General features: G+C 29.4%; 1 protein-coding gene across 1 annotated transcript; it reads right to left on the bottom strand.

Moving 5' to 3' along the window:
• Positions 1-554: 554 nt before the first annotated feature.
• Positions 555-18,466, bottom strand: LOC113378518. The gene is made up of 4 exons (XM_026619060.1): positions 18,393-18,466; positions 9,088-9,170; positions 4,275-4,416; positions 555-850 (listed from the first exon to the last, which is right to left on the bottom strand). The coding sequence occupies exons 1-4, from the start codon at positions 18,439-18,441 to the stop codon at positions 612-614; spliced, it is 513 nt and encodes a 170-aa protein (XP_026474845.1). The 5' UTR covers positions 18,442-18,466; the 3' UTR covers positions 555-611.
• Positions 18,467-22,375: the final 3,909 nt, after the last annotated feature.

Genomic DNA, 22,375 nt, shown 5'->3' with positions numbered 1-22,375 from the left:
AACAGTAATTCTGGGCAACAATTAGTCAACATTTTGGGTTGATATATAAACCAATAGAGTTTTATCTTTTTTGTGTCATATAGTGGAGACTTGCTTGAAAAGTACAATTTACTTCAGAGGCAACACGTGTAGAAGAATAAAAAAAAATTCTCATCCATCATGGGCATAACTTTATCAATTTTATTTTGATAGTAGTCATGGATTTGACTTGACTACTAGTGACAGAAACTATTTCTATCAAGTCTTTGACTTGATTTTACCACTCGTGTGTAACATAGCTTTGTCACTCTTCGGAAACATGATAATGCCTTTAGTATCGGAATTAACTTTGTTAGCTAGTCCCAGACCTGACTTTGACACGTGATTTTGTAACTGGACTCCGATGATTATTTCGCCATCTATCTCCACTTTCTACACACGAATCTTTCATAATCTATCAAGCAAGTTGTTTGATATGGGAGGTGATCATTAAGAAATTTTACGGTATTCATCAATAATCTTGAACTATTACGATGATATCCGATCGACATTCAAAAAGCTCTTCAATTTTTTGTTAAAGTTTTCTTATTTAAAACCAATTCGTGACTAGCAATCCATGGTCTTTTACGCGCCTACGCGTCAACAAGCACGCGCCAAACGACCAGGAGGAGAATCGCAGGAAACAAGCCGCAGTGGAGCAGTAGCCCGCGTAGGGAACCTGCGCCGTTGCAGCCGTCTTCTTCGCAGAGTGAACAATGGTTAACTTGGGCGTTTGTCTCGTCGCCGACCTTATTCTCGAAAATCCGGCAAGGATCCATCGAATCCGTGCGACCTAGTTGGCATCCGCGCACTGTCAACTTCTCGCCGTTAACTGAAAATAAATTATGAACGAGAGATTAGAGACAGGGCTGATAAATAAAAAATAATTGTCAGTTTACAATACTGATACTTTAAACTGTTTATGAGCAAAGATTTTTTCTGTAATATAAAATGTTAGCCTATTATATTTATTTATTGCCGTCAGGCGGACGAATACATCTTACTTTTCTGACATGTTAAAATACAACTCTAAAATACATATGTTTAATTTTTCGCCTTGTATAGGTACCTACTACAAAAATTTCCAATGATTACATAAAAAATATAGCAGCACAAAAGAACATTCTTAATTAATTTTTAACTTCCCGTAGTGTACGTTGTAGTAATAGCAAAAAATCGAAAATGAATATTTTCGAATACCTTGACGTTTCAAAAGTTTCTGAACATTTTGTTATACTTTAGAAATATGGGTATATGCGTGTGTGAATGCAAGTACGTATGTGTGTGCAGGGCCAGTGCTGGGGTCCTCAGAGCCCGTATGCATGATTTGTTCTAGCGCCTCCCCCTTAATAATTTTAACTGTTTTAACATTTATCATTAAAATTATATAAATATTTACGTAATTTTATTAAATTGATTTTTAATCATTCTGGATTTAGTACACAAAAAATTAGATATAATCTAAAAGCGTATAAAATAGTTATTCAGAAAATCGAAGCGATTTGCGGGTTGACTGTAATCAAATATTTTACATTACATACAAGTATTTTTAACATATATGTAATATTAATAGTTAGGGTTTGAAATATTTTACGTATTGCATATTTAAACATAACACTCGTATTTCATGTTGGATTTTTAAAATTTTATTTTAACTTTTTTTTTCTCATTAATTACAATATTCAAAATTGCATCGTAAACTTCTCCTTATTGATATCGTAAGGGCCGAATTGTATTCATGTTTAGTTTCCAATCTGATTCAGAATATCAGATTGTTGTTTTAAAGTAAAATTTTTAACGTATTTTAAAAAATGCAAAAAATTACATATTTCCTGAACTATATTAAAAACAAAACACAATTATATTTGTACCTGTATTATTTCTGTTCAGTTAATAGTATTTTTTATACCACTAGGTATAAAAGAAGCTCACGATTTTTGTTTCTAAGTGCATTTTGCTTCCATTTTTTATATTTGCTTTTTTCATTTTTCATTTTTCTCTATTATAATTTGTACTATTTTTTTAACAAGTTCCGTTTCAACTAAAACAGCTCGCAATTTTTCGTCAATTACGCGCTTACGGGATTGAATACTAGATAATTTTTTTTCGATTCCACATTAACTTCAAACAAAGAAAAATTTAATAAAAACATTCAACAATAAGCAGAACAATAATTTACTAATTTGCAGAGTAATCAATGTCTCTACTGATATCACATAGCAAACTTAATATGCTTTTTTGGTCTCTTTTTGGATCCATAGTTAAGTTAGATTGTTTAATCTGTTAAGTATTGTAGATTTTATATTAAAAAAATATGAATAATATATTATACATTTCAATGCCGAATCTCGTTTTGGCGCCCCCTAAGGCGAGCGCCCACATTTTTCGCAAGGCAGGACCGCCCCTGTGTGTGTGTATGCATGTGCCGATAAAATTTTTCGTCGACAATTTTAAGAACACGTATCAACCGATTTGAATGATATAACTAGTGGTGCAGGGCATATCGTGCCTTAAGGCAAACTGCTGCGACTTCCCGTACTGAAAATTACCATTTAAAAAAAAGCATTTTTTAAAAATCTCGAAAAAAATTGATTTTTGAAAACTGAAATTTTTGCGCAAATTTGACTTTTTTCAAAGTAATCAATCAATTTTTTCAAAGTTTTTTTTTTTTTTCTTAACTTTTTGAAAATATTGAACTTTTTTCAAAGTAATCGCGCTGTTGCAGTAAGCGTAAGCCCCGTGTTGCAGTCAGTAAAGTTTAACTAACTAAAAGTTCAAATTTCAAAGTTCTGAGGGATCTGATTTTTTCAGTTTTCAAAAAGTTTCAAAGCTGTTTTTTAAAAAAAATAATTTTCGTAAATTTCAGCAATTTGGCACAATGCCACGAACCAATAGCTTTTCTTACTATTGTTATTATTGTTACTGTTGTTTTTTATTTACTTTCTTCTATATTTTTCAACTTTTAATTTTATTCGGTGTCAATGGAATATTTTCTCTAATACAACAAATGTGAATATTTTATTTTGTATAAATTTTATTTTTTATTTATGAAGTATCCCGGCCTTATTTCAATTGTGGTAGATACATAGATGTGAAGGCTGTGTTAATCATGGTTTATTGGTTTTTATGTCAGAGAATTTTATGTTTTTTATACTGTTTGTTTAAATAGATATTGAAAAATATCATTAGTAACTCAAAACTAATTGAGGGAGCACTATTTTTTGGTCTCTATTTTGTTAAAACTATTTGGACCATCGATTGCAATGTCGAAAAGTACCTTCGCTGGATGATTGATAAATAACATACCTAATGTACAGTGATAATAGAATCACATCTTTCACAACACTATTATTATCTTTGCATATCCTTTTTGTAAAAATAATTACAAACAACGAATTCTATTGCGTATGAAATCTGAATAATACACTTACTTCAATTTTATATTTTTAGTCATAATAAATCCAATGAAATTTAATACCAATATTGAGAAGTCTATGGAACAAATACTTCATTGACGGTTTTTATATTTTACATTTTTATGTTTTTTATATAGACATCCACAACCAGATGAGTATGAAATACAATTTTAGATCATTATAAAATAGAATAAATACGAAAAAAAAAACTTACATGGCAAAGTGTGAGTATAACAGAGATACTTGAAATTAAAAATCAATAACATTTTGGCAAAAAGGTTTTTTAAATTACAATATTATTTATGTTTGAAAAAAATAACAATGAAGCAATAATATTGATCACGGTAAACACACGCCGAACATTATTTTAATTTTACATTGGTATTAAAATTGGTAGTTCATACAGGACCCGATATAGTACTTCCTATTAAATCTTATGAAGCTTTTATAATCTCATCCGATTATCAGACGAGGCCAATTACTTCTTACTCCAGATATTTAGTTAAAAATAAAATAGAATTATAGATCAAAAATTCTTCAAGAATAGCCCTTAATGACGCTGCTGCATTAAGTTAAAAATCCGACATCAGTATTAGACATATCAAACATAGATAGGCCAATTATTGGGCCCAATTATTGGCTCCTAACAAAGCTATAAACATCTATTAAAGATAACTAACAAAATAACTATTACTAAATGTCTTTATAAATAAATTTATGCTTGGGTATTGGGTAACTATTACTTGGGTAATCAAAGGTTATATATTGATTTATTATCTTCGTCATGATACAAAATCATTATTTAACAATTTAATGGTTAATCATTTTGAAAGTACATACTTGTGGTGACTGTCTTCTGACATGCCATCGGAACATTTAGAGTTGAGGATCCAAACACGTCAACGTTGAAGAGATTTCCCAAATTGCGAAGATTTTTCGTTAGTTCAGTGCTGGCAGTTCGAAGTAATTCTGGGGTACATTCCTAAAAAAAAATACGTGAAGTTATCATAATAATATTGAAGTTTTTTATAGTAATTTTACACTTGACCTGAAATGAACAACAAGTAAAACTGATGGATTTAAAAATATATAAAATATTGAGGAATTTAATTGAATTGAATAATTTCGCTGTATTTATATTCTAAATTTTATATAACTTAATTCTTCAGAAATAGTTAATTCAAAATGCGCTTCATCTAATTAAAATAGTTAATTTCAAATAAATTTATTTTGAATTATCATTTTTCGCTATATGAAAATGAATAGAAAGTTATTTAAAGTCTAATAAAATAACGTACTTAGTTTAACTTCCCGTAGAGTTATAATAATCGCAAAAAAATCGAAAATGAAAATTTTCATATATCTTTACGTTTCAAAGGTTTCTGAATATTTTGGCATACTTTAAAAAAAATTGATGTATGTGTATGTGTGTGCGGATACAAATTTTCGTCGACGATTTCGAGAACACGGATCAACCGATTTGAATGATTTATGAAACATTCGATTCGTATTAATAAAGGGGCATACTGATTAGTTTTTGGCAAAGACAAGCCTAGCCGTTTCGAAAATACGGGGCGAAAAGAACCAAAAATGGTCATTCAGTTTTTGAGAGAATGGAGCATTCGATTTGAATAATTCAAAAGAACATTTTATTTGTATTGATTAAACGAAGAACTGTTCAAATTTTGGCAGGTCTAGCGGTTACGGAGTTTCAATAAAAAAAGTAAAATAAACACCATTTGGCAGTCAAAAATCTTTATTAGACATATGCACATCAAATTATCAGGTATTTAATATATAGAGATTTTAACGTGTACACATTTTGTGTCAATTTTTTGGGGTTTCGTACCAAGATTTCTAATTTTAGAATTTACTTTATATGATTCAACAAATGTCCTCGACATTATCGACATTATGGAATAACCGATTTGAATGGTTGAAAAAACATTCGGTTCGTACTCGATCGCAAGGCGTTTTTGCAAAAGGCACGTCTAGCCGTTTTAGGAGAAAAATGGTCATGCGGTGTTTGAGAGAACGGATTATCCGATCAGATTAATTCAAAAAACATTCTGCTTGTTTTGAACATTTTCAAAACTTTCTGAAAAAAATCAAAGTTTCAAAAAATTCAAATTTTCGAAATTTATATATTTTTTTAAAAAAAATCTAAATTTTGAACATTTCAAAAAATACCGAAATTAAAATAAAAATCAATTTCTTACAAAAATTTAAAAATATTTCGAAATTTTCAAAAAAAACAATCGAATATTTTCAAAAAAAAAACAAATTCTCAAAAAATTTGGAAAAGAAAACGATTTTTTTAAAAAAAATCGAACTTTTTAAAAAATTCCAGAATTACTAAAAAAATAAAATTTAAAAAAAATGGAACAAATTTCTTGTAAGCATGCACATAAGTTGTTTACAGAATACGCTCGTCGCCCAATTTAATAAGCACATATACATTTTCAGTATTTATATTAAATAGTTTATTTAAAAATAATAAAAACAATTGTAATTAATTATTGAATAATTTTCATTGATCATTGCATATTTTAATTCCTCGAATGTTCAATTACAGTACCAAGAGTTACAGCAATTTGCCTTAAGGCACGATGCCATTAGCCCCTAGTTAAGTACTTAAATTATGTATTCACTATATTCTTGTTGACATTTATTGGGGTATGCCATAGAAATAGCAGAAATATGAATTTCAGTAGTTACTGATCGTTTTCTTATAACGTAGAAAAAACAATAAAAATACAGTTTATCTTATTTTTGTGCGGTATTCGAGACCGTACAAAATATATTCGAAAATTGTATCAATTCTTACATATAATAAATAACTTTGTACGATTGAACAATATTAAATTATATTAATGAATACAAAATAAATATCACAATTAAATTTATTGTGCAGCTATTTAGACCAGTGGTTTCCAACCTTTCTCGAACCGCGCTCTCTGCTCTAATAAAAAAATTTTTGGCGCCTCCCCTTAAATTTTTTAACCTTTTAATTTTATAAATACTCAACTGATATTATAAGCCTACAAATTATTATGCAATATTATGTAAAAATATGCATTAAAGCTAATTATTTTTTAATATTATTTTAAAAATTTTGGATTATTTTGCCCCTGAGAACAGCCTCACAGATTAGAAACCGGGAATTCAGACCAAGTATCTAATTCTAAACAAAATCGAGGCCTATTCAGAAACAAGTGCCCAAGTGCAGCGATTAATCCTACTTTAGTAAATGCAACTTTATTATGTTATTTATTTTAACAAAAAATAAGACATCCCTCTCGGGTGACCCATATATTGTAATGTATTTATAAGGCTGCTGCTGTGGCACCACGCCAACTTATCGAATTCAGCCGCATTTTTATGGGTATTGATTATGTGATATTTTTAAATTATTTTTATCATTTAGAAAATACTCTTGAATTCGCAACTTTTTCTTTTCGCATCTCACACAAAATGCGCACAATAAAGTTTCACATTTTGCGTTAGAAATGGTCTTGCGTCTTCAGGTGAAATGCTAAAACTCTTGTCTTTTTACACAAATATCAAATGAAATTTTAAATTTTCTGTTTAATGTACCTTAGTTGAAATAATTAGATTATTATATTATTTTAATTAGATAATTATAACTATATGTGTTAATCGAAATTTTGTAATTGAAACTGTAAACGTATGAAATAAAATTTTATTATTCTTAATAATAGTAGCTAAATAAAGTCAACTATTAAATTACCTTAAAAGAACATAGGGAACGGTCACAATGACATGCTGTTTTGTTCTTTAATGATATTTATTAATTTAAATATCAGTATCAATCGTTTTTACTCATCTTTGGTTCATTGACGATTTTATTAAGTAGGAACTATAAAAACATATTTTAAGAAAAATGCATCCGATTACAAAAATGATTTTGGTCTTAATATTTTGTAAAATTTAAAAATATTAACATGATCTAATTTGAATCGATAATAATCAAAAAATAACTAGTTGGTATTGGTATTTAGCCTTGAGGCAAGTTACATGAACTTCCCGATATGTGCAAATAATCTACTTAATCAATAAAAAATAAATTAATTCATGAGTGATTAAAAGTATTTTGAGTGGATCTATTACACATAATTGAAAACGAACGAACACGTTAACTCGGAGTATTTTCTAAAAGCAAATTTTCAAAAATCAACAATTTATATAATTGAATCAGTTTCCGCAGTACTTTAATGGTAGATATGTTCATTAAGACCAAGTACTACTATCGTATCGTTTTTTTTTTCAAAAGTTAATTACAAAAAACGGCTCGGTAGATTTTCACCTAAAACTAATCAGTATCATTCCCAACTAATATCTATCGAACTGTTTTTGATTTTTTAAAATCGATTCGGTAGTTTGAGCTTAAATGTGGACGAAAAGAAACAAATTACAAAGAAACGGTTTGGCAGATCGTCTCACATAACTGACAAACGATAGTCGTCATTGAGACACATCAAATGGCTTTTAAATTTCTGAAATCGGTTCAGGCGTTTCTGAGAAAACGTCGATCAAAGGTCTAATTTTGACAAATGTCAAAAGAACGATACTAATTTTTGCAAACTTTGATGAATTTTTAAAGCTAAACGAGTTGTCGTAGGGCTGTAATATTTTAGTATGATCTAGAAGACTATGGTATCTACCGTCAAAAAAATAATAATTAAAATTGTCGATTTTTTTTAACTTTATTACAAGAAAACGGCCCGGCCGATCTTTACCAAAAACTAATCAGCACGATTTTCAACCAATATCTTTCGAACGGTTTTTGAATTTTCAAAATCGATTAAGAATTGCGGGCTAAAACGTGGACGAAATTTTTTTCACTTTTCTGCTATTTACAAAGAAACGGCTATGCCGATCGTCACACAAAACTCAGAAACGTTAGTCCTCATCGAAATACATCGAATGGCTTTTAAATTTTGGAAATCGGTCCAACCGTTTTTGAGAAAACGTCGATTTACGGCAAAAAATCTGTTCACACACACGCACGCACATACACACACTCACATACTTTTTCCAAATTTCACTCGATTCAGAATGGCTTGAAACGTCGAGAAAACATATAATTAGCGAATTGAATTTTTTGATGAAAACATAAACTTCTCCTTCGGGAAGTTAATTATAATCAAGTTTTGTATTAATAAGAATTTGTCAAGTGGTGGATACATTTTAAATTATTAGATTTTTTTACAAAATTTTATATATTTTTTTTGATTTTGAAATAAATGATTACATAGAATGTTTTCTTATGACATATTCATTTTATTTTTAAAAAAACATATTATAGTTGCGTGATGTAGCAATAAATAACATTTTAATCATTTTTTGCGGAATTAATGGAAGTCGCTTGTTCTAGTAAAGATTGTTACCCGACTCTATAATTAGGCGACTCTTCATTGGAAATGAGATTCTCATAACAAAAATGTTAAAATAAACAAATTATTTCCATATGTACAAACAAATTATGCAAAAAATGAGTTAATTTTAAACAATGATATATATTGATCTTTTAGATTATTTGCAATTTTATTAATATTCCGTACATAACGCAGATATTTGATTTTCTGGTTATAACATATGTCGTATATAATTTAAATGTAAATCAACTCACTCTTGGCTGCAACTCTCCAGTCGTGAGGTCGTGGCATGCATCTTGAGTTTTTGATTCACATAAATAGCACTTAATGCAATTTCCTGAAAAGAGGAAACAAATTTCAGTTATTTTATAAGTTTATAAATATATGTATATAAAAACGCTTTGATAAATCACCTGTCTTAAGAGTTATTGGGTAATAACTCAAAGATTAAAATTAAAATGTAAACTATCAAATATATATAAAAAGTTTCCAATGAAGAATAAGCCCATTCCGGGCACTGCGGTTTGAAAATGCAATGGCAAATCTCTCACACTATTTTTCCTTGAATTGAAGTTCTGTGTTTTCCAACCTTTTATGGGACACGCCCCACCTTAACGTTCCTAAAAACTTTGTGGCCCTCATATAACATTTTTAACTTTTTAAAATAAATTGGTTTCTAAATATAAAAATACACTCTTAGAAATAACTATTCAATTGTGATCGAAAATTCATAAGTGACAGTGAAACATGTTATAAAAATTGAAATTCAAATTAATTTTATTACTGATTTTTCTACATTCAATCAAGTCTTTTCTTTGACTTTTCGAAAAATATTTTTGAGGGATTTGCTGATCTAGATGGATTTTAACTCAGCTCACGGACCTTTTCTAGGGCAGTACCACCTATTCTTATTCTTATATATATATATATATATATATATATATATATATATATATATATATATATATATATATATTAGGGTGGTTCTTAACAAGGACATTTTCGAATTTCTTTGCTCCCAAGGGCGCCAATGTTTCCACATGAATAAAAAACGAATCTCTAATAGTATTAGCTCTTAATATAAATATTTAAATAGAGCGCACGCCCATTGAAAGTTTTTTATATTTGTTATTAACATACGTCATTAAGTAAATTCGGGCGCCATCTGTATAGTATTTGTGAACTCAAATATTATGACACATAAAAATATTTATAAATCACTTAAGCTCTAATTAAATCCTACTCATCATGGATGCAAGATTAATTTTGCAGCAAAATATTTATTTAATTGGTTATGTTGGAACTTAAATTATTATATTGATTTCATGATGAATAAATATTATAGAACAGCCCGCATGGATTTAATTAGATGTTGAGTGATTTATAAATATTCTTATGTGTCATAATATCACGAATACTAAACAGATGGTGCAAGAATTTACTAAATGACGTATGTTCATAACAAATTTAAGAAAATTTCAATTGGCGTGCGCTCTATCTAAATGTTTATATTAAGAGCTAATACTATTAGAGATTCATTTTTTATTCATGTGGAAGCATTGCCGCGCTTGGGAGCAAAGAAATTTGAAAATGTCCTTGTTAAGGGCCATCCTAATATATATATATATATATATATATATATATATATATATATACTCGTATATATATATATATATATATATATATGTATATATATATATATATACATCCAGGGCCGGATTTAGAAATTTGGCGCCCCGGGGCACTGACAAAAATGCCGCCCCATCCCTGAATTTTTATGTAAAATAGTTTTTATATATCATTTTTCTAAAATTAAAATTATTATTTGGTTGCAGTAAATTTATTACGCATTATATACTATAACTAGTGGTGCTTGGCATCGTGCCTTAAGGCAAATTGTTGGAACTTCCCGTACAAAAAATTAAAATAAAAAAAACGTTTTTTTAAAGCGATCGCCCTGCTTTAGCTGCGTAGGGACAAAATAAAGAAGCGCGTATGCGTCGCCTCGCAGAACAACGAATAAATAATGATACAGATCCATAGTAAAATGTAAACAAAATTTATACTTATTATTAAAATATATGATAATTTGATGTGCATATGTTTTTAATGATCACTTTTGACCGCCAAATGTTTTTTTTTTCAAAGTTTTTATTGGATCATTGAAACCGCTAGACCTGACTCCAACAAATTTAATCAGTTCCCCGTTTTGTCTATACATATAAATTTCTTTTAATAATATTGGACGTTCCATTTTTCAAAAACTGAATTATTATTTTTGGGACCTGCCTTGGCCAATAACTAATCAGCTCGTCTCGCTATCAATAGGAATCGAATAATTCAAATAAAATTTAATTTTAATAGATTTAATACATAAAAGTTAATAATTTACAAAAAAAAAGGTTTTTTAAATTCAATTTTCATCATTTTTCAAAAAATTTTAAAGCTTTTTTTAAAATGTAATTTTCAGTACGGAAAGTTTCAGTAACTTGCCGTAAGGCACAATGCCATGCTTCAGTAATTTAATTTTTTTTTGCGCTATAAGCTTGGAAGTGCACAAATTCGTCGTCTTAAAAGGGCTCGAGATCTGAAGAACATATTTTTCTTAAACTTTCAACTCATTTACGTATCCTTATATTAGCCAAATTGCCAAATTTTGCATTGCATTTGTATAATATATTATTAATTATATTTCTTGAAATAAAAAATGTTATTAAAAAAATTATATGGTATAGAATTTTTTTCTCACTATCCAAATTTTGCCGCCCCCGAAAATTTGCCGCCCTGGGCAGTAGCCCCGACTGCCCCTACTGTAAATCCAGCACTGTATACATCAACAAGAAATTTCACTTTGCATTGTAGCTGCAATTGTGCTATCAAAGATAACGACAAAAAAGACTATAGTAATAGAATTATATCCAAAATCTTGAATGCGTTCATAAATGTAATTTGTATTTTAAACATTATCAATATCTCAAACATATTATATAAAAATTGAAATCACTCATAATTTTCTATAAAATTTTATAAAAAATTTTGTATTACTTGATATGTATTGTATACACAATTTCTTATCCATGACTCACAGTGTGTTCGTCGCATTAATTGCTTGAGGCTGGTCACGAATTAATAAGTTGGTACATATTTCAAACACTTGATAAATTAGTCACACGTCACTTTATAAATATCATTACTTCCTTCTCAAAATACCTCCATATCTGTACCATGCAAACGCTAAAATTTCTCTGCAAATAAAACAACTAGCAAATATCTACCAATACGTAGTGTAAGAAAATAATTATCTCTACACAAAAGCTTATGAATAAAAATAAAAGTTGTGTCATTTGGTCACAAGGCAAGTTGCATTAATTTCCCGACGTATGTAAATAATTGACTTAGTCAATAATAAATCAATATATAAATTTGTGAGTAGGGTAGGGCGGGGCTAGTTGAGCAAATTTTTACTTAAACGGATGTAGCTTCTCAATGAAAAGTCTCAATAAATTGCTATACGGCTTAATGGATTTGTTGTTTATCGCTTAACAAAAGTGTTAATACTATTTTATGGTAATAAGTAAAATTTAAAAGCTACAGCTGTTTGAATGCAAAAAGTCACGTATGCTCAATGTACCCCATAGGTGGGGCTAGTTGAGCACTAAGAAAGTATAATGAAATCATAGGTTTAATGTCGATAATAATGAAATAAAATAAGTTTTTAATAACCAGTTCTATATTTATAGTCTTTATTGACAAAGAATACAAAACTTATAGTAATTTGCTTTGAATAATTAACGAAAAGTAGAATCAACAAAACAATATCGTATCTTAGGAATTATTTTACCATTATATTCAGTATTTTTGTTTAAAATCATTATTTCTTTATATTATTACTCATAGACTTAGCTTAAATCTTAAAAATAATAAATTTCTGGAAGTTATTGGTAATTGTCTTAGTGACAGAACAAGTTTAGCAACTATGCTCAACTAACCCCAACTTGGAATTTCAAAATATAAGTGAGTTTATGAAAAAACCATGAAAATTATACGCAGAATCTCTGTGCATATTAAAAGTACTATAATTATGTGGGAGAATAACATTTACCTGATTAAAAATAAATAACATTTGACTAAACCAAACGAAAACTCGTGATGAATTACTTTTTTACTTTTTGGTCTCAAAATAAACAAAACGCCTGTGAGCCTCACTCATTTGTCCAGCGGCCACTAGCGATCGCGGAATGTTTATTTCTCCCAAACTTCTATCTTTCCGCCATATAATGCCTAAACGGACGGTGAATAGTTTTCGAGATATTTCGATTGCTCAACTTGCCCCTATGCTCAACTAGCCCCGCTCTACCCTAATTTAGAAGTATGGAGAGTTGTTGTAGGGCTCGTAAAGTGAGAAACTATTGCAGATTACAATACGTTTTTTACACATTGAAAATGGAACCTCTTCCTAATACAAATCGGAGTATTTTCCAAAAGCGCGGCTGAAAATTCAATTTTTAACAGGTTAAAAGTGGCATTTTGCCTTAAGGCAAGTTGCACGAACTTCCCGAAATGTGTAATAATTGACTTGATCCACCGAAATTGTGAATTAGATATTTAGATAAAATTTTCAACTATTCATTCCGAAAATAAAGTTATCGTTAAGTCCAAACATTGCGATTTCTAATAGAATTTTCTCAAACACATTTAAATTATCTGTAATTATATTAATTATACTGCACAGGCAAGTGCTTGTATGTCCTGAAATTGTAGCTTAATATTTTAATTTTAAATTTTAGTGAATTGATAATTGACTTATCACATCACAAAGGCAACTTTAGACACAAATTTTAACTAAAATATTTTTTCAAATTTTGATGAATTTGATGAACTAGTCGTAGAAACGTAAAATTTTAGTGTGTTGTTCAGGACCATGTTATCTATCAACATAAAGAGTTTCATCAAAAAAAAATGTTGAACAGTTAATTACGAAGAAACGGCTCGGCATATATTTGTCCAAAACCAATCAGCATGACTCCCAAATAATATTTTTCGAATAGTTATTGAATTTTTAAAAGCAAGCAAGAGAAGTTTTGGCTAAAACGTGGGCGAGAAGTTTTACAATTCTATGCAAATTACAAAGAAACGGCTCGGACCTTAGTCGCACAAAACTGAGAAACGATAATCTTCACCGAGATACATAAAATGGCTTTTAAATTTTTAAAATCGGTTCAAGCGTTTTTGAGAAAACGTCGACGTAAGGTCTTATTTTGACAAATGCCAAAAAAACGCGACTAATTTTTGCAAGCTTTGACAAATTTTCAAAATTCGACGACTTGTAGTAGTGCCGTAATATTTTAGTATGATCTAGAAGAACCATGATATCTACTGTCAAAAAATATTCATAAAAATCGTCGAAAATTTTTTCAACAGTTAATTACAAGAAAACGACCCGGCTAATATTTACCAAAAACTATTCAGGTCGATTCCCAACCAATATCTTTCGTTTTTTGAATTTTCAAAATCAAAATTGCGGGCTAAAACGTGCGTGGAAAAACATTGACGATTTTTTTCACTTATTCGTAAATAACAAAGAAACGGCTTTGCCAATCGTTGCGCAAAACTGACAAACGATAGTCGTTATCAAGATACTTCGAAAGGCTTTTACATTTTTGAAATCGGTCCAGCCGTTTTTGAGTAAACGTCGATTTACGGCAAAAAATCTGTTCACATACACACGCACACACACATACGTTTTCCAAATTTGGTCTCATTCGATTCAGAATGGCTTGAAACGTCGAGAAAACATAAAATTAGCGAATCGCATTTTTTATGAAAACAAACTTTTCTTTCGGGAAGTTAAATGTAATAAGTAGAACTATAATGTTTTAGTATGTTCATTAAGACCAGGTCTATCATCATACCAAGTATCATTCAAATCGAGATTTTTTTAACAATCAATTACGAAGAAACGGCCTCGCCGATCTTTGTCCAAAATTAATTAGCACGATTCCCGTATAAATTTTTTTGAATAGTATTTAAATTTTCAAAAATAGATCACAGTTTTTGGCTAAATTGAGGTCAAAGATTTTTGCACTCTTCTGCTAATTTCAAAGAAACAGCTCAGCCAATCGTAACTAGAAACTAACCAATGCAAGTGCTTACCTAGTTTCATCAAATGGCTTCTAAATTTTTGAAATCAGTTCAGCTGTTGTTAAGAAAACATCGACGAAAAGCCAAAAATTGGCTCACATACACACACAGCACACAGCCTTACACATACACATATATACTTCTTCTAAGTTTGATCTCAATCGGTTCAGAATGACTTGAAACGTTAAAATAAAATCAACATATATATATATATAAATCAACATATATATATAAATATATATATATATATATATATATAAATGGAAATAATTATCTTGTGCGAATACTGCGATGCAGAGAGCATTTTCCACTTAATCCGTTAAAATATTAAATAAATTTTAAAGGAAGTGCTTTAACTAGCTTCGTTCTCAAATGCAGTTTCTTTTAAATTAATTAACAGTCGGATAATTTAAATCACATTTAAAATATTAGTCTTTATACGTTAAAAATCATCTATACGATGCTTTTGCAAAGAATGTACAAAATCTGGAGACGTTGCAATATATTATGACAATATTATTAACATATCATATCATAATTTATTATTATTGTCTCGCATCATCGAAGAGATACTTTTCAAAAAATCTTACTAGGTGCTTTAAAACTAGTAAAAAAATTGCTCGAATTTTTTATCTAATGTTGCAGTTGAATCTACTTTATTGACTAATTATTAATTGTTACATTTTTTGCAAAGATTACACCGTATATAACCCTGACCTTATACTAAATCGGAAATGTTCATGAGCAGCGGTGGGTTAACTATTATTCTTATTCATCACCTTGTTATAATTGTTTTTTTATTTTTAGCTTAATTTACTTTTTATTCACTATTTTCTTATTGTTTACCCCCTTTCCAAGGCAAAATTTTAAGTAGTCCTTTTTACCCCACACATACTAAAGCTTTTTTAGAGGTTATATAAAAAATCTGTTAAATCTAACTTAAGTAGTAAGCGAACAATTTCATATGCAAGATATAATTCAATTTGTTTTTAGTAAACTGGCCAAGGATCAAGCATTAAAACTAACTAAAATTATAAATTTAAGTTTTAAGTTAATATTTTAACGCAATTACAATGAAAAATAAAAATTTAATTATTTATGCTTTAACATATTATTTAGGCTAGTGTACTTATACTGGCAACCATATAATAATCACAAGTCACTTACAAGTCAGTTACAATACACTGGCGCCATATATGCATTTATTATTAGTTTTAATTAAATTATCATAGTGTTATTTTATGATTTAATCAAGGTGTGCCATCAATCGTAGAACTGAAATATGTTTGCTAAACTAAACTAAATCAATAAATATTCAGCAGAAAATAATTGTTTAAATATATTTTTATGCCAATAGACAAATCAAAACGCAAAAGGAATTTCGATTGATAATTGAATTATTTCGATAGTTATTTTGTGATAAAGAGATAGGCCAAAACGGGGCTTGAGAGTCCGCCGGTAAATGTCCACCACCAATATCTCAAAAAATCAGAAAAATTTAAAAAAAATTCTAACAAAAATAACCAGTCGTCACTTTAACCCTCAGTCGGTCGGCGTGGTCTGGCCAGACTTTTTTCGACTTCAATTAAAAAAAAAATACTTCTAGTAATCCTATCGACTTGAAATTTCTTGACTTTTCCTAAAATTTCATTAGCTGACGATCAATGAAAAAATCAGGACGAAAAAATGTACAGAAGGATAATTATAAGGATATTAACTTTTTTATACTTCGAACGGTCGGAAAGGTCTGTCTAGACCACCCATACATTTTGTATGAAATATACGCTTTTTGATATATGTAAACCAGTATTTTGTCTTTTTTCATGGTATTTTCTATTCAAACTGCGTTGTTTATATTCTTTGCTATGTGTTCTAACATGAATGTTAGTATTTTCATGACGAGAGTTCCTTGAAAACCTACCAAACTTATTGGTAATCGCAAACACTGAAAATCGGATGAATAATGCACACATTATCAACAATTTTTCTACCCGTACTGCGTTCGAAATTTTTTTGGCAAACCTGTAGTGAAATTATATTTTCACTTTGAGTTTTACAGCTCATTTCAAAGGCGACGCACCTCATTTTGTTTTCATTTGAATTTCACATTCATTTCAAAGGCGCCGAAAAAGAATAAATATTATTTTTCATTGATTTAAAACAGAAAAATTAACAAAAAAAGTAACGATTTTTTTTATATTTCTTGATTTTTTTATATAATCGTTAATATATAAGACACCAAAAACTCATTTATCCCATATAAATGCATGTAAAATGAATGGTGGTCCAGCCAGACCTTTCCGACCGTTCGAAGGTGAAAAAATATCCGACCGACGGAAAATAAACAAAATCGCTATCGAGAAACGGTCATGTTTGAAAATATATAACAAAAGTATTTTCTTTCGTTCTTAGTATTTTTGGTTATGAGCACAGTAATTTAGTTTACAGGATCTAAACATAATTTTTAAGTAAAAGTTATTAAATTTTTCTATAAGATGTATTGTTATATTTAAGTTAGATTTAACAGATTACTTTATATAGCCTCTATAAAAGTTTACACGTAGTTGGGGTAAAAAGGACCAACTGTACCTATACTCTGGTAAAGGTGTAAACAATAAACAATAGTAATTACAAAAATAAATTAAGTTAAGAAAAAGCAGAATCAAAAGAGATAAATTAAATTAATAATTATTCCAATCCCGCTGATAAATATTTGTGACAAAATACCACATCAAGGTTATTTACAGGATTATCTAGATGTACCTACAAAATTTAGATTGTGCATTCGTTGAATAATATTAATAGCTAGTAAGGACAGATAACAAATTTTAGCAAAACTGTGAAAAACACATTTCTATTATTGGGAATTTTATTGAAAAAAGTTCGATAGTTGCTTGTTTGATGGTGTGTTCATTACAGTATAATCACTTGAAGTCAAATTGGACCTTTGTGCCCCGCTCTGCCTTACATCACATTACACATAACCATGTGAATTGGGTTAGGAATCATACATGACTTAATAATCGCATACGTATTTTTTAACATTTTATCGGAAATATACATTTCACTACTTCCTATTTTAAAAATTTATAATTAAAAAATTTATTAAATATATATTTTGTCTAAATTATTTATTAATTATTTTTGTTTCCCATAGACAGGTTCGTTTCTATTGACTGCCACTTTCGTATTGAACATCTACTTAACAGCTCACGCAACTTTTTCAAAGAGCGTCACGCATACGAACTTTATATTTAAAATTTGATTAACATTTGAATCTAATATGCTAAGTTCTGTACATTAAACCAAGTTAAAATATTTAACTCGGAACAGTTGGAATAGCACGTGTATGAGTTATTTTCAATATTGTTAAACAACATTTTTTGAAAAATATTTTAAAATTCAAATTTCTACCGACCTGTCTGCAAAGCCGTCGCCAAAACAGTCAAAGCAAATAACACATTCATATTGCTTCCTTTTTAGTCACTCCTGAAATTCTACAAAAATCACTTTTTTTTCAAAGAATCAGAAATCTTATTCCCGCACACGTGCTCTGTACGAATTTAACACTTGGATGAGATCAATTTCTTCTTCCCGTTGTGTCCAACTACTAAACGAGACTTCGTGTAGTGCACTGCGTATGAACAAGGGTCGACTGTCCGCTTTTGCTACGTCGTTTTCGCCCGCGGTGGGGATAGAGAAGAAACGTGCCCCAAGCGCCCCCTGCGCCCCCAGAACTACCCTCCAAAACCGGGCGAAGCGATTGGTTCACGCCCGCATCGGATAACTCTCGCGGAGTAAATGATGAATATTAATTTTGTTATGATATAGTAATGATGCGATACAGGGGGGTGGTCTAGATTTTATATTTTGGGTTGAAAACTAATTATCTAATATGTATGGCAACTTCTCGTAGAGTTAATTAATGAAATACAAAATAAAAACAAATGTTTTTGAATTTTTTTAAGCTTTTACGTATCAGTATATATGTAGGGGAGACTGGGTACGGTTGTGCCACTTTTTATTTGATCAGCAATATTTTGTTAATCCATCTTACCCGAGAGAAAAGTAAATTAAATGGCAATTTGAATATTTGTCCACGTGCAAATACTGTAAACATTTAGACTAGGGTGTAAATCCGTACAAATGCAACGAAAGTCCGTTACGCCCGAACTGTTCGTTATTCGCTCTCAATGAGATCATTTCTATTCGGGTCGATTGTGATTAGTCGTCGTGTATGTGAATAGAGAAATGTCGTTGTATGCGTACCGGCATCAGCAAGGAAATCAGCATAGGCAAAACATTTTAAAGTTACATCATAGTACAAAACTTGGTTTAATGAAAAATGTCTGAGCCAGTAGAATATTTTATCCTGTTCCTTGAAAATAATAAAACAAATGAAATATTTGTGCCGTGTGCTGAAAGTAAGTTCATTGATTAAAAATTATTTCTATTTTATTCTTAGTTTCTATAAATCTTTGAAATTATTAAAATGGAAAATATTTTTTAGGCAAGATAGATATTACAGTTGTTCAAAGAATTAGATTATATCGCCAGCGAAAAAGCAAAAAAAAATACAAGCCGTCAATGAATGTATTTTAACTTTAATTACATGAAGTTCTTCAAACACAATTACATGATGAAGTGAAGTTGCGAAAACAATATTTGTTTAGGCGTTGTCAAACATAATCCACTGTGTGAACGAATATTATAGAATTTATTAATCAGCAATTACTTCATTTCTCTAATGAAGGTTCATTTCTAAATGCTAATTACAATGACAAACCGATCACGTCATATTTGAAGTATAACTTTAATTACATTATTGTTAAATATTATACATATTTTTAATGCTATTATAAATATATAATTCTTAATATATCATTATATAAATGTGTATAATGGTTGACACTAATAAATGTGTGCATCACGAGTGTTACTATATTACTAATAAACATTATTAAAAATGGTTATATGATGTATTTATTTTTACTTAAATGCCATCTGTACAGTAGCAAATAGGTTTTACTTCAATCGCATGTGAACCTTACGTGCACTCTTTTTTATTATATTAAAATTTTCTTTTCTGCCTCTTACGTATTTTGTCTTAGTTAAGTTAGATTTTTTTATCCGTTTAATCTCCACCCGAAAAGAACAAGGACACATGTCACAACCGTACCCACAACATTTGTCACAACCGTATCCAACGTACACTTTTGAAATCAAATCATTATTATGCCTGAGCTAAATTATCTAAGCAAAACCAACTGCTGGTAAATAACAACTAATGTTCAACTTTCAGCAAAACAACATAGTGATCTATCTGCATGCAATTATCAGGAATTTTGTAAGATCAAAACTTACTTTTGACTCTTTAAAAGCAATGCAAACTATAGATGATGTATATGTAAGCACTAACTGAATGCAATAATGGAAACTTGTTCAAGCAATCATGCTTCATCTTTCTCCTTTTGGACCCTGTATCAAAATCTGTATAGTTTAGCTGTATGACGACTGTCACAACCGTCTCCGTCTCCCCGACTTAAGATTTTGGCATACCTATGGAACAATTTGGAATAACTATTTTTTGTGTGCTTGTGTAGTAACTTGGTATACTCGTATATAAGTCTCGTTTTGGGATGATGGGGTAAACCCATTTGGCTGGTTTGAAATTAGCCAGTTTGTATTGGCAATGATTACAGTGTAATGGTTTTTGGTAAAAGCATTTCCAACCGTTCCTGCATTCTCAATTTTCAAAACTCTTGAATACTTTTTATCTACTAAAAATGTATCTTTTTAGATTACCACCAAAGTGTGGTAAACTTACCGTAGAATTTTCAAAATATTTTCTCCCTCATTATTAATTCTCGAAATCTTTATTATTATCAATCCTCAAATACTTATCTCAAACAAATTTTTCTATTATTCACTGGAAATACTACATTTTAGATTGTTCTATGAAAGTTTACTCAAGGTATGATAGATTTATCTAAAAGTAATACTCGTACATACTTCCAAGACAACTTCAAACATATAACTTTTGAAATAAGTGCAAGTACAAGATTTTTAACTTTCCGTAGGGTAGTTATAGTAATGGGCCGAAAATCGAAAATGAAAAGTTTTGCATTTCTCTACGTTTTGAAGGTTTCTGAACATTTTGGCATACTTAAGAAAAAATGGATGTGTGTGTGTGGTTTTGTATGTCCGCATTTTTTCGTCTACGTTTTTGGGCGCACGAATCAACCGATTCGAACGGTTCAAAATTTTCATTCGATTCCAAATGATAGTAAGATGTGCTGATTAATTTTTGAAGGTGGGACCAGCCGTTACGGAGGTACGGCGTAAAGAAAGCAGAAAATACAAATCGAGTTTTTAAGAGAACGGAGCATCCGATTTGAACGATTCAAAAAACATTCAATTCGGAATGACGCGAAAAAGTGGTGATTAGTTTTTAGAGAGTCAGGTCCAGCCGTTTCGGAGAAACAGAGCTAAATGTGCAAAAAATTGCAGTTTTTGAGAGAACCATTTCCGATTTGAATGATTTGAAGAACTTTCTGCTCGTTTTAACAAAATAATTGCTTTTGGAAAAAAAGTTTTTTGTTTCAATTTTTTTTTAATTTTTTTTTTTTTTTTGTACATCGAAGATGATTCAGATTTCAATTGTAATTCTGACTAAAGTTCTAATATACTTTAAACAAATAATTTCAACTTGCAATTCCGTTTATTCAATTCTTATAAATATTTTATAATGTTACATTATTTGTTTATAATAAGCTATTTGAAAACATCTAATATTCCTCGACCATTTCGCTACGGCACGGGAAGTACCAGCAATTTGCCTAAAGGCACGATTCCATACACCACTAGTTAATTATTTAGTGATGCTATGAGTTTTTTCTTTAATTGGTCTACTAGCTATCCTTAACTTCTTTCTTAATTATTCTTTTTAATTATTATTATTATTGTTATTGCTGTCTCTAAAAGCTAACGTACTATATAAAAGTACTACTTTTCTCAATTTTTCCTGAGCTTCTTTCTTTTTTGAAGCTTTACTTCTCTTTCTTTTGCAGTGCTTTATTATTGGTGACATTATTATATATATATATATATATATATATATATATATTATATATATATATATATTATTTATAAAAGAATAAGTTAATTGCGAATAATTATAATATTTCAAAATTTCAATATTGTTTATTTTTAATGATAAATTTTCAGAACTATATATATATATATATATATATATATATAGTTCTGATATATATATACTCGTATATATATATATATATATATATATATATATCAGAGAATATATTTGTTCTAAAATAGAGAGAAAGCTTTGTTCCTAATTTTTTTTTAATTTTAAAATGTCTCTTCATGAACAAATTATAA

This window comes from Ctenocephalides felis, unplaced genomic scaffold (genome assembly GCF_003426905.1).
Source record: "Ctenocephalides felis isolate EL2017-DRISC unplaced genomic scaffold, ASM342690v1 CF-g0.4_SCAFFOLD_01886, whole genome shotgun sequence".
Taxonomy (NCBI): domain Eukaryota; kingdom Metazoa; phylum Arthropoda; class Insecta; order Siphonaptera; family Pulicidae; genus Ctenocephalides; species Ctenocephalides felis.
This window is presented reverse-complemented; position numbering and strand designations above follow the sequence as displayed.

Excerpts from the sequence above, each read along its gene's own strand:
- LOC113378518 (XM_026619060.1), bottom strand. The coding sequence starts at position 18,441 with ATGAATGTGTTATTTGCTTTGACTGTTTTGGCGACGGCTTTGCAGACA. Across the intron at positions 9,171-18,392 it reads GGCGACGGCTTTGCAGACAG|GAAATTGCATTAAGTGCTAT; the intron begins GTCGGTAGAAAT and ends TCCTCTTTTCAG. Across the intron at positions 4,417-9,087 it reads CTGGAGAGTTGCAGCCAAGA|GAATGTACCCCAGAATTACT; the intron begins GTGAGTTGATTT and ends ATTTTTTTTTAG.